Consider the following 13,937-nt stretch of genomic DNA (forward strand, 5'->3'; position numbering starts at 1 on the left):
CTATCGTTGGTGTCCATGAGAGAAATACTGCCCCATTTTTAAGTGTCAATGGGAGGAACAGTGCCCCATAATTGGTGTCATCATTGTAAATGTCAGTGGGAGGAATATAACCCCAAGGGCTGGATAAAAGCAAGCAAAGGGCTGCACCTGGCCCCCAGGCTGCAGTTTAGAGACTAATGTGTTAAGGTATACACCTCCACTTAAAATGATACTCATATAACTATACCAAATGTTGTATTGTTTGAACCCATTAGGCACATACATGGTATCTACCAATGTCAGCTCTGGATTGTTGCAAAGTGCAAGGACAGTCTGCAACTTCTGTCAAGAAGTCAGGCAGTTTGTTCTTCTCATCAGATCTCCATTCCACACACTTATCTGTTGCCCAGCGAGCAGGATCAGCCCTGAAACTTTCTGATAGGTGCCAGGCTAAGGCATGGACAGGACTCCATATCGCGTGGATGTTCCTGTGTATACAAAAAAAAAATGCTGTACTGAGATTATTTGTAGGAAACTCATCACCCTGAATGTATTAGAAAGATTATAGCACCTCCAGTTATCTTTGCTCAAATAACTACAAAAAATCCTTTATCAGCTTCATGCATGAGATGTGTTTTTAAGAAATAAGTAAATATGAATAGCAAAGGAACAGGGTAATGTTCAGCTGCACTTCACGAATTGGGCCTCACTGAACACAGAACAATATTAATGGATCTGTATAGTATGTAAGTTGCATAGATTTGTAGCCTCATTGCATATTATGCCAGTTCCAGTAAGATCCCTCTGGAATGTGTGTCAAAAATGGCACTCGACTAGAGTACATTAAAAAGAACTTCTTATAAGAAAGTGTAAACCGTGCCTTCTAAATCCAGAGAGAGCTCAGAAGGCAAGCACTTAGCATACTTTATACAACGCTGGCAGAGAAATAGATCTATGTGTGCAATAGTCTAAATGTGCAAAAAGAAACCTCCCTTATGGACTTTAAAGGCCCAAGTGGTAAAAATTAAGATGTATAAAAGTATACATCGTATCAAATATGAGTGCAAGCTTCATTAGGACAATCAACACATTGTTAAAAGCAGATTGTGGCTGATGTAGTACAATAACATAAAAAAAAAATAATCCAAATCATCATAAACAGGTGTTCCACGATATTTGTTAACAAAGTGGTGGTCACATAGGGACCAGTCAAGCAGAAATCAACCAACTAGTTACAGAAAGAAATTTCTTTCTTCGGGGGTGTAGAATATGCAGAACAACATCATTCTAGGAATAAGTGGATGTGTATTAAATCTATATGGCTGATAATAGATATCGTATCATATAAAGAATCTCAACCCGACTTGATTTTAAGTTTGCACTTACAATATGTGTTTTTTAGATGGCACATATACAGCAGCTGACCCGATTGAAAGCAGAAAATAATACAATATGTAATATACAACAAAATAATACATAATATGTCTACAATAGTGTCACTGAGTTCATATGAATATTTTATCCTCAACATTCTAGAATTCCATTAGTGCTTTACAGATTACATTTTGAGTGTATCCAGAAATTACTATAAATAAAAGGAAAAAAATATTTTAATATACCAACAAAAGATTCTACAGATTTTACCATGCTGTAAGTGTAAACATGTCAAAACAACTAAACTGTTCATTTTGTTAACTACAGTTGTAAGAAAACATTTTTGGATTTTCTGTTTCTCTGCATAAATGGCTTCTAGAATGTGACTGGACTTTAAGTAATTACTGTAAGTAATACTTATGTAATAGTAAAAAAATCATTTTTTTTCTATCAACCAGCATTGACACCAATTTTCATAGTCTGTATTTATTTTAATGTATAATTAAGACCCCATTCACACCTAGCTTTTTTGAAACATGCATTTTTCACATATTTTTCTGGCACACATAGGGCAGACCATCGATTTCAATAGGCTGCCCCACATGCAACAAACATGGCAAGGTGGAGCATTTGCTACAATCCGGTTTGTGTTGTTTTTTGCTGCATGTTTTGAAGCATCTGTCACACATTTCTGTATGCAGCAAAATGTGTGTTTGCTTTCTGAAGTTGGGGTGCCATTAACAACAAATGGATGTGCATTTTTCATGCGTTCTATGAATTTGCATTTTCCCAGAATGCACAGATGTGAATTTAGCCTTAAAGCGGGGTTCCACCCAAATTTTGAACAATATCTGTATGTATTCTCTTCCTTGCCTAGATGCTGACATGCCGTTCAAAAAAAATTTAAATCGCCGTAATTACCTTTTATTTTTCTATTCTTCTTTGCACTTCCTGGTTCTCCTCCCGTGGGAGTAGGCGTGTTTCTAGCCTCTCCCAGACTCCTGGGAGCTAGTCTCAGGCTTCCCAGGATGCCACTGAGCATGTGTGGGAATGAGCGGTGAATGCTGGGAGCACAGCATTCACCACATCCAGGAAATAAATGCTTGTGGGCTTCAAATGCCCACAATGAAGATGGAAACCGCCTACAGTGAATAATATAAGTTATTCTTTCCGACGAAATCTGACACAGGCGGACATATTACACACAATATGTGAATATGTAATGCTGAGAAGAAAAGTTTGTGAATGAACTCAAAAAAAAAAAAAACGATAGATAGGTGGACCCCCCGCTTTAAAGAATTTAAGTCACTAATGGTATAGGCATGTGACCATCTAGATAATAATAGTAATAAAACCTTGAAAAGAGAAAAATTGGAGTCAGTATTGCAATTGCTAAGTGAGTTTTCTAATCATTTTAGGAGTTGACCCACTCTTTCAAATAAAGTTGCACAATTTTGGTTACTACCAGGTTTTCAAAATATAATTCTGTTGAAATATAAAATAGCTAAGAGCTACTGAGGAGTGGTTATGCTGCAAAAATAACTGCAGCTATACAATCATTAAAGCCTTGACTTTAAGCACAAAAACAATTTGCAGTGGGGCCCCCCACACTGTAAGGGTAAATGTTCCCTAAGTCTAGGGGGTTGCAGAAAAGGCTGTATTTCTTACCAAACATCCATTCCGGCAGGCTTCTGTGCTGTAATCCTCTCCCTGAAGCTCCGGTCTGTGGGCTGAGCCTTGGTGGCATCATGTTTGGTGCAACGCTATTAACCCTGTACCACACATGGTGTAGGAAGGAGTGAGATGGCAGCAGGAAGCAGCTATCAGAGGGACTGTGGTAGATTGGTCACTCAAACTGAGGGAGCCTATTGGAGCTAGGAGAAGATAATACAACCTCTTTTGAAACACCCTAAACTTAATGAGCTTTTAACTCTTGTAGTGTGTGGGGAGGGCAGGGGCACTGCAAGAGTATTCATTTTGTACCCAGAGGTGGGCTTTAAACAGACATCAAGGATCCCAAGGGTGAAAGGCAAGGATCTGCAGGCATCTTGTATACTTGACAACATATGTGTTTATTAGTCTAGCATAAGAAACATACAGAGCTTCCTAATAACCGCCTACCCCTTTGAAACCCAGGCGATGTCCACCTTTCTTCCCTGTGATGGGGTAAGACTCATTTTCATCTGGACTCTTTTTGAAAATGTTCAAAAACTGGAGGAAGCAAAACTCAGTAATGACTATAGCACTTACAGAGCATATCATGAATAACATGTTGGATAGATAAGGATCAGTGATAAACACAACATTCTCAGTAGGATTTCATAATACTGTTACCGTACATCCATATGATAAATGTGACTTATTGCACCATTTGGCTTCTCTCTTGAATTAAAAAAAACACATATAAGAGTCACACTTGTAGGAGAAACAACTGCTCCTTGGATGTTTTACCGCACTACTGGAACAATATACCATGGAGAGTTGGTAAATGCACACCATATCATGTTTGGAGAAAGCAAAGCAGAAATCTCAAATAAGTGAGTTAGATGGCTTGCAATCATTAAGGGACCAAAAAACTCCAAGTTGCATCAGGAAACGCTACAGCAAAATGTTAATGCACATGTCAATTATCTTGAGTTATAAATACGTTAGGTCATGCAGCATGACAAATATCCAAACTGCAGGAGTAAATCAACATCAGAATAGCTCAGACTAATGACATGCCATACTATAGAAAAGCTGAGTCTTGACCTCAATCCCATTGAAATACTATGGCATGATCTAATGCAGGGTTTTTAAGTCAAGCTGGCCATAGAGGGTACGAATCTTGGCTGGAGATTTGAACCATGCATGGGCAGGTTGAATGTACCCATATTGATTGATCGATCAAACTTGGGACAACCAGCCTGCTGGATTTTACATGTGATTATTGCTAGCGGCTGTTAAAACACAATGGCTCGGCAGGAGGGATTCCCCTGTCAACACTGGTTGCAGAAAAGAAATGAGCTCCTTCTATGGCCAGCCTAAGCCTCCCCCAAAGTATAGTTTGCCCAACCCCCCCCCCCCCCAAAAAAAACAGAAAAAAGCCTTATATTAGTATATTCCACACATTCAATAAAACCAAGGAATGAAAAATATGATATAAATATTGCAAACTATTATGTTACATTAGTAAATGATTTAGGCTACAAAAGCATACAATGACAATAAAGATAATCCCAAACTGATGCTGCTCAAAGTAGATCTCAAATTCTAAAAATTTAAGTCTTACACATTGATTTGTCAATTAATTACAGTCCTCACAAACTCCAGTTAACAACAATTCTGGCCGTTAAATTCATGTTCTTGAAACAATTGTATTTGTTAGAAGCTAATCTGCTTTAACGTGTACTGTACCTCTCCCCAGGATTTGTGTCACTTGCTATGATCCTCAACATCCCTACATCCCACTGATCAAAGGGAGATTGGGCAGGAACTGGAGTGAATGTTAAGTTGCCGTTATTTGGATGAGTTGGATCAAGTGTGTAGAGGTAGGTCCAATCGGCTTGCCATGATTCATTGTATCGTTCCCCTGCAAAATTAGATTGGATAATACCTTAATACACAGGGCTGAACTGGCACAAGCAAGATTTACAGCAAACAAAATATACATTTACATTTTCTGAGTTGTTTAACTTTCTTTCAGGCCTGTAACAACGACAGCAAATATTCCAGTCACTCTCAAATAGTTTAAAGTAAAAGTTATTTTGTAAACAGTGCAGAGAGAACCCTATATAATGGCTTTCAGACCCACAAGTGATATAGGAAAATGTCAGGTAGTTTTACTTTTCAGCATCTAACAAAACCTGGTATAACAGTTTTGGATAGATTAGTGTTTTTAAAGGGCCTGAATTTAAGCTTGAAAATCTACCTTGTAGAGAACGACTAGAAATGATAATTTTGCCAAAACTGAATCTTTTTTTATTGAATTCTTCCTGAAATTCAGTAGTTCACATTTTGACATGTGACTGTACCCTGGTATGCCTGTCATGTAGCCTCATAGCTGCAGTGTGAGATCATTTAAGGCACTGTGCCTCTAAGTTCTAGTCTCATGACATTTAGAACCACTGTCGGGCTGCTAGCTTGCAGGAGAAAATGTTGTACCTGAGTGCCTGCAGTGTAATGAATTAAACTGCTTTTGCTTTATTCATCTGTGCGCCTCTCCTTTTGCCTCTTGACATAGGTATGCACACAGGGTGTGCCAGGTGTGCCTGGACACACCCTAATCACCCTGTGCACTGTTGATTTCCCCCGCTTCTCGTCTCCTCCCCTCCCTCCAGTGCTGCTAGCTTCCCTCCTCTCTCATTCAGGAGCATGGAAGGGGCTGGTAAATATGTCATTAACCGGCCTTCCTTTTCTGAATGAACTGTACCGATCGCTTCTGTCTTCATTCTTAACTAAATCTCACTAAACTATGTTTGCTGCAGAGAAGGGGACTGAGGAATCTCTGTCCCCAGTTTCTTTCTCTGTCTCATAAGTGAGACATCTTCTGTTTAGACCCTTGATATTTCACCAAAGTCCCATAACGGGGCTCCTTAAAAAAATTGTAAAATATGTATAAAAAATAATATTGTAAAAAATAATAAACATTTGAAAAAACTACTGACACCGTCCACTGCCCTTCTGACATCAATTATTGCTTTACTGACACCGTCCACTGCTCTGCTGATATATATACATGTGTGTTTGTGCTCTGGGGTGCACACCCTAATGCACACTAGGGATGAGCTTCGAGTCAAACTCATGTTCGACTCGAACATCGGCTGTTCGCAAGTTCGCCGAACAGTGAACAATTTGGGGTGTTCGCGGCAAATTCGAATGCCACGGAACACCCTTTAAAAATCTATGGGAGAAGTCAAAAGTGCTAATTTTAAAGGCTTATATGCATGGTATTGTCATAAAAAGTGTTTGGGGACCTGGGTCCTGCCCCAGGGAACATGGATCAATGCAAAATAAAGTTTTAAAAACGGCCGTTTTTTCGGGAGCAGTGATTTTAATAATGCTTAAAGTGAAACAATAAAAGTGTAATATCCCTTTAAATTTTGTAGCTGGGGGGTGTCTATAGTATGCCTGTAAAGGGGCGCATGTTTCCCATGTTTAGAACAGTCTGACAGCAAAATGACATTTCAAAGGAAAAAAAGTCATTTAAAACTACTCGCGGCTATTAATGCATTGCCGGTCCGACAATACACATAGAAGTTCATTGATAAAAACGGCATGGGAATTCCCCACAGGGGAACCCCGAACCAAAATTAAAAAAAAAAAATGACGTGGGGGTCCCCCTAAATTCCATACCAGGCCCTTCAGGTCTGGTATGGATATTAAGGGGAACCCCGGCCAAAAAAAAAATGACGTGGGGGTCCCCCTAAATTCCATACCAGGCCCTTCAGGTCTGGTATGGATATAAAGGGGAACCCCGCACCAAAATTAAAAAAAAAAGGCGTGGGGTCCCCCCAAAAATCCATACCAGACCCTTATCCTTAGCACGCAACCTGGCAGGCCGCAGGAAAAGAGGGGGGACGAGAGAGCGCCCCCCCTCCTGAACCGTACCAGGCCACATGCCCTCAACATTGGGAGGGTGCTTTGGGGTAGCCCCCCAAAACACCTTGTCCCCATGTTGATGAGGACAAGGGCCTCATCCCCACAACCCTGGCCGGTGGTTGTGGGGGTCTGTGGGTGGGCGGCTTATTAAAATCTGGAAGCCCCCTTTAACAAGAGGACCCCCAGATCCCCTGTGTGAAATGGTAAGGGGGTACAAAAGTACGCCTACCATTTCACTAAAAAACTGTCAAAAATGTTAAAAATTACAAGAGACAGTTATTGACAATTCCTTTATTTAAATGCTTCTTCTTTCTTCTTTGTTCTATCTTCTATCTTCCTTCGGTTTCTTCCTCCATCTTCTTCTTCTTCTGGTTCTTCTGGCTCTTCTGGTTCTTCCTCCAGTGTTCTCGTCCAGCATCTCCTCCGCGGCGTCTTCTTCCCTTCTTCTCCTCGGGCTGCTCCGCATCCATGGCATAGAGGGAGGCTCCCGCTATCCCGCTCTTCTCTTCATCTTCTTCGTCTTCTTCTCTTCTTCATCTTCTTCTCCAGGCCGCTCCGCATCCATGGTGGCATGGAGGGAGGCTCCCGCTGTGTGACGCTTCTCCTCTTCTGACGGCTCTTAAATAACAGGGGGGCAGGGCCACCCGGTGACCCCGCCCCCCTCTGACGCTCGGGGACATGACAGGACTTCCCTGTGGCATTACCCGTGACGGCACAGGGAAGTCCCGTCAAGTCACCATGCGTCAGAGGGGGGCGGGGTCACCGGGTGGCCCCACCCCCCATTATTTAAGAACCGTCAGAAGAGGAGAAGCGTCACACAGCGGGAGCCTCCCTCCATGCCAGCATGGATGCGGAGCGGCCCGGAGAAGAAGATGAAGAAGAGAAGAAGATGAAAAAGAAAAGAAGATGAAGAGAAGAGCGGGAGCCTCCCTCCATGCCATGGATGCGGAGCGGCTCGAGGAGAAGAAGGGAAGAAGATGCCGCGGAGGAGATGCTGGACGAGAACACCGGAGGAAGAACCAGAGGAGCCAGAAGAACCAGAAGATGGAGGAAGAAACCGAAGGAAGATAGAAGATAGAAGAAAGAAGAAAGAAGAAGCAAATAAAATTAAAAAAATTAAATAAAGGAATTGTCAAAAACTGTCTCTTGTAATTTTTAACATTTTTGACAGTTTTTTAGTGAAATGGTAGGGGTACTTTTGTACCCCCTTACCATTTCACACAGGGGGGAGGGCCGGGATCTGGGGGTCCCCTTGTTAAAGGGGGCTTCCAGATTCCGATAAGCCCCCCACCAGCAGACCCCCACAACCACTGGCCAGGGTTGTGGGGATGAGGCCCTTGTCCTCATCAACATGGGGACAAGGTGTTTTGGGGGGCTACCCCAAAGCACCCTCCCAATGTTGAGGGCATGTGGCCTGGTACGGTTCAGGAGGGGGGGTGCTCTCTCGTCCCCCCCTCTTTTCCTGCAGCCTGCCAGGTTGCGTGCTCGGATAAGGTCTGGTATGGAATTTAGGGGGACCCCCACGTCATTTTTTTTTTACATTTTGGCCTGGGGTTCCCCTTAATATCCATACCAGACCTGAAGGGCCTGGTATGGAATTTAGGGGGACCCCCACGTCATTTTTTTTTTAAATTTTGGTTCAGGGTTCCCCTGTGGGGAATTCCCATGCCGTTTTCATCAATGAACTTCTATGTGTATTGTCGGACTGGCAATGCATTAATAGCTGCAAGTAGTTTTAAATGACTTTTTTTCCTTTGAAATGTCATTTTGCTGTCAGACTGTTCTAAACACGGGAAACATGCACCCCTTTACAGGAATACTATAGACACCCCCCAGGTATGAAATTTAAAGGGATATTACACTTTTATTGTTTCACTTTAAGCATTATTAAAATCACTGCTCCCGAAAAAACGGCCGTTTTTAAAACTTTTTTTTGCATTGATCCATGTCCCCTGGGGCAGGACCCAGGTCCCCAAACACTTTTTATGACAATAACTTGCATATAAGCCTTTAAAATTAGCACTTTTGATTATTCGTGTTCGTGTCCCATAGACTTTAGCGGTGTTCGTGTGTTCGAACAAATTTTTTTCCTGTTCGCATGTTCTGGTGCGAACCGAACAGGGGGGAGTTCGGCTCATCCCTAATGCACACCAATGCTTCTTGATCATTACCTCACCAGTCATGAAGGTCACAACTATGACATGAGGAAGCAAAGCCATTCTCCTCTACCAATAAGGCTACCTTCTCAAATAAACAAAATGCAGAACAAGGTAACATGGTACGTCAGTAATGGATTAATAGGAATGGCCCAAAATGAGACCCCATAAGAGTTGTCTCAGAAAGAGCTACTGCTGGTACTTAGCCTCGAAAATAGTACACAATCACTTGGATCTTTCCTCCAGACATCTCTATGTCCCAGGACAACTGCTCAGTTTCTAGTAGGGATGAGCTTGATGTTCGGGTCGAATATAAGTTCGACTTGAACATCGGGTGTTCGCCCGCTCGCCGAAGAGCGAACATTATAGGGCGTTCGCGGCAAATTCGAGTGCTGCGGAAGGCCCCATAATGCACTCTGCGAGATCGCAGTGCATTGCTGTATGATGATTGGCCAAATCGTGCACCTGACCTTCATGCTTTGGCCAATCACAGCACCCTCTGCTAAGAGAGCCATAATTGGCCAAAGGCAGGGTGCCTTTGGCCAACCATGGCTCAGGGGGACTAAGTCCACGCCCCACACTATATAAGGCTGCTTACACAGTGGCAGTTTGTAGTGTTGTTGGTGTGGACAGAGAGATAGCTTGATTTAGATTAAGCAGGCAGGTTATTCAGTTAGTGGCAGTGTCTAGTGTGCATGTGTGTGTGTGTATATATATATATATATATATATATATACACACACACACACACACACACACACACACACACACACACACACATACTCTGCAGTGCAGGCAGTGTATTAATATATATATATATATATATATATATATATATATATATATATATATATACATAATATATATATATATATATATATACATAATATATATATATATATATATATACACATATATACAGTATCTCACAAAAGTGAGTACACCCCTCACATTTTTGTAAATATTTTATCATATCTTTTCATGTAAACCCCCTGCACTGTATTAGCAACTGTACTACGGATGCACTGTATTGTGTACACCACCAGAAGTGTATTAGAAAATGTATACATTGTATTAGATACTGTGTACACCACCTGAAGTGTATTAGAAACAGTACACCACGGAATGCACGGTAGATATATATATATATATATATATACGGTATCTCACATTTTTGTAAATATTTTATTATATATTTTCATGTGACAACACTGAAGAAATGTCACAATGCTAAGATGTTAAGTAGTGAGCGTACAGCTTGTATAACAGTGTAAATTTGCTGTCCCCTCAAAATAATTCAACATACAGCCATTAATGTTTAAACCACTGGCAACAAAAGTGAGAACACCCCTAAGTGAAAATGTCCAAATTGGGCCAAATTAGCCATTTTCCCTCCCCAGTGTCATGTGACTCATTAGTGTTACAAGGTCTTAGGTGTAAATGAGCAGGTGTGTTAAATTTGGTGTTATCACTCTCTCATACTGGTCACTGCAAGTTCGACATGGCACCTCATGGCAAAGAACTCTCTGAGGATCTGAAAAAAAGAATTGCTGCTCTTCATAAAGACGACCTAGGCTATAAGAGGAGTGCCAAGACCCTGAAACTGAGCTGCAGCACAGTGGCCAAGACCATACAGCAGTTTAACAGGACAGGTTCCACTCAGAACAGGCCTCGCCATAGTCGACCAAAGAAGTTGAGTACACGTGATCAGCGTCATATCCAGAGGTTCTCTATAGGAAGTAGACATATGAGTGCTTCCAGCATTGCTGCAGAGATTGAAGGGGTGGGGGGTCAGCCTGTCAGTGCTCAGACCATACGTCGCACACACACTGCATCAAATTGGTCTGCATGGCTGTCGTCCCAGAAGGAAGCCTCTTCTAAAGATGATGCACAAGAAAACCCGCAAACAGTTTGCTGAAGGCAAGCAGGACATGGATTACTGGAACCATGTCCTGTGGTCTGATGAGACCAAGATAAACTTATTTGGGTTAGATGTTGTCAAGCGTGTGTGGCGGCAATCAGGTGAGGAGTACAAAGACAAGTGTGTCTTGCCTACAGTCAAACATGGTGGTGGGAGTGTCATGGCCTGGGGCTGCATGAGTGCTGCCGACACTGGGGAGCTACAGTTCATTGAGGGAACCATGAATGCCAACATGTACTGTGACATACTGGAGCAGAGCATGATCCCCTCCCTCTGGAGACTGGGCCGCAGGGCAGTATTCCAACATGATAATGACCCCAAACACAACACAAAGAGGACAACTGCCTTGCTAAGCAGCTGAGGATAAAGGTGATGGACTGGCCAAGCATATCTCCAGACCTAAACCAGACCTATTGAACATCTGTGGGGCATCCTCAAACGGAGGGTGGAGGAGCATAAGGTCTCTAACATCCACCAGCGTCGTGATGTCATCATGGAGGAGAGGAAGAGGACTCCTGTGGCAACCTTTGAAGCTCTGGTGAACTCCATGCCCAAGAGGGTTAAGGCAGTGCTGGAAAATAATGGTGGCCACACAAAATATCGACACTTTGGGACCAATTTGGACATTTTCACTTAGGGGTGTACTCACTTTTGTTGCCAGTGGTTTAGACATTAATGGCTGTGTGTTCAGTTATTTTGAGGGGACAGCAAATTTACACTGTTATACAAGCTGTACACTTACTACTTTACATTGTAGCAAAGAGTAATGTCTTCAGTGTTGTCACATGAAAAGATATAATAAAATATTTACAAAAATGTGAGGGGTGTACTCACTTTTGTGAGATACTGTATATATATATATATATATATATATATATATATATATATATATATACACACACTGCCTGCACTGACTGAATATAGAGTAGACACTGAATATATATTTATATACACACATATAGTCTTGTGTGTGTGTGTGTGTATGTGTGTATGTACACAGTATCTAATACAGTGTATACAGTTTCTAATACACTTCTGGTGGTGTACACAGTACACAATACAGTGCAGCTGTAGTACAGTTGCTAATACAGTGCAGGGGGTTTACACAATATCTAATACAGTGTGTACAGTTTCTACTACACTTCTGGTGGTGTACACAGTACAGTGCAGCTGTAGTACAGTTGCTAATACAGTGCAGGCGGTGTACACAGTATCTAATACAGTGTAGTGTGGTGTTTCAAGGCAAAATATACATCATGTCCGGAAGGCCACCAAGGAGAGGCAGATGCTCACAGGCCACTAAAAGAGGGCAAGCAGCCTCTGTGTCTACAGTCAACAGTGCTGGTCGTGGACATGGTGCATCCTCTGCAGGTGGCCGTGGGGCAGGCTTATCCTTTTTTTCTGCTGCTGGCCGTGTTATTGAGCCAGAACATGCAGAAGAGTTGGTGGAGTGGATAACAAAGCCGTCCTCATCCTCCTCATCCTCTGTCCCCCAGGCTCAGAGTAGTTTTCCTTCCAACGCAGCTGCCTAAGCAGCTTATTCCACTGGCTCCTTGTCTACAGTCACTCCTTCCGTAGCCCCACCATCATGCACGGAGGAGTCCCCAGAATTATTCAACCACAGTGTTAGGTACATGCTGCTGCAGAATGAGCAGCGATTTGAAGGCTCCAATGTTGGTTTCCAGGTTGAGGAAGGGAGTGACATGAGCCTAGAGAGAGGGGTGCCTAAGAAGGACAAGAAACTGACAGTCATGTTCCCCCAGCTGCAGCATACTGCCAAGTTTTCTCCCGTGATGAGGAGGGAGGGGATGATGAGGTCACTGACTGTACTTGGGTGCCTGAGAGAAGAGAGGAGGAGGCACAACTCCAATGAGGCAGGATGTCCTCTAGGGTGCAGCTTATGGGCAGCCACCCTATTGCAACACACCACAAAGCTCCGCAGGTGCAGGGCCCTGCTGAATCCCCGCTCACTTTTAAAAAGTTCCTTGGTGTGGGCCTTTTTTGACACGTGTGGAGCAGATCGCACTGTTGCTGTTTGCAACCATTGTCTGAAGCGGATCAAGCGTGGCCAGAACAGCAGCCGCTTGGGCACCACATGCTTGACCAGACATATGACGACCTGCCATGCAGTTCGTTGGCAACAGCACTTGAAAGACCCACATCAAAGAAAAAGGCAGACATCTCCTTGCTCCTCATCTGGGATCTCCAACCCTACTATACCTCCAGTCCTCTCAAAAACCTGCACTGAGAGGAATGAAGGTATAGCAATAGGTGTCCCAAGTACTTGCAGCCAATCTGCTAGCAGTACACCACCATCTGATTTTAGCAGGCAAATTTCCTTACCCCAGTTGCTGAACCATAAAAATAAATTTGGTCCCAGCCATCCACATGCTCAGCATCTAAATGCTAGCTTGGCCAAATTGCTAGCACTGCAGCTGCTGCCTTTTCAGCTGGTAGACTCTGCCCCCTTTTGTGAATCTGTGTAATGTGCTGTACCTCAGTGGCAGGTTCCAAAACGCCATTTCTTTTCACGGAAGGCCATTCCAGCTCCTTACAGGCATGTGGACGGCAAGGTTTTGGCCTAGTTGGACAGGGCGGTCAGCAGTAAGATGCATATTACCGCTGACTCATGGTCCAGTAGGCAAGGGCAGGGACATTACCTTTCCTTCACAGCACACTGGGTAACTCTGCTGGCAGCTGGGAAGGATGCAGGACAGGGTTCAGTGTTGTTGGAGCTTGCTCCACCACCACGCCTCCAAAATACTAGTGGTGATTCTGCCACAGCTCTCTCCTCCACCCCCTCCTCTTTTTCTTCCTCTATGGCCTCTTCTGCAGATTTGTCCTCTGAACAAGCGGTGCTCCATAAGCATTCAAGAGCTACACAAGCAGTCAGGCTAAAAGATGCCGTGCGGTGCTTGAGTTGGTCT

At 43.1% G+C, this 13,937-nt stretch overlaps 1 protein-coding gene across 1 annotated transcript in view; it reads right to left on the reverse strand.

Annotated features, from left to right (window-relative positions):
- SUSD2 (sushi domain containing 2) overlaps positions 1 to 13,937 on the reverse strand; it is a 351,916-nt gene that overhangs the window by 200,991 nt on the left and 136,988 nt on the right. The window contains exons 5-6 of the mRNA XM_073625468.1: positions 4,750 to 4,924; positions 263 to 467 (exon numbers count right to left, since the gene is read on the reverse strand). Of these exons, the coding sequence (XP_073481569.1) occupies positions 263 to 467; positions 4,750 to 4,924 (380 nt within the window). The remainder of the gene's footprint in view (positions 1 to 262; positions 468 to 4,749; positions 4,925 to 13,937) is intronic.

Source organism: Aquarana catesbeiana, linkage group LG01, assembly GCF_042186555.1.
Source record: "Aquarana catesbeiana isolate 2022-GZ linkage group LG01, ASM4218655v1, whole genome shotgun sequence".
NCBI classification, from domain to species: domain Eukaryota; kingdom Metazoa; phylum Chordata; class Amphibia; order Anura; family Ranidae; genus Aquarana; species Aquarana catesbeiana.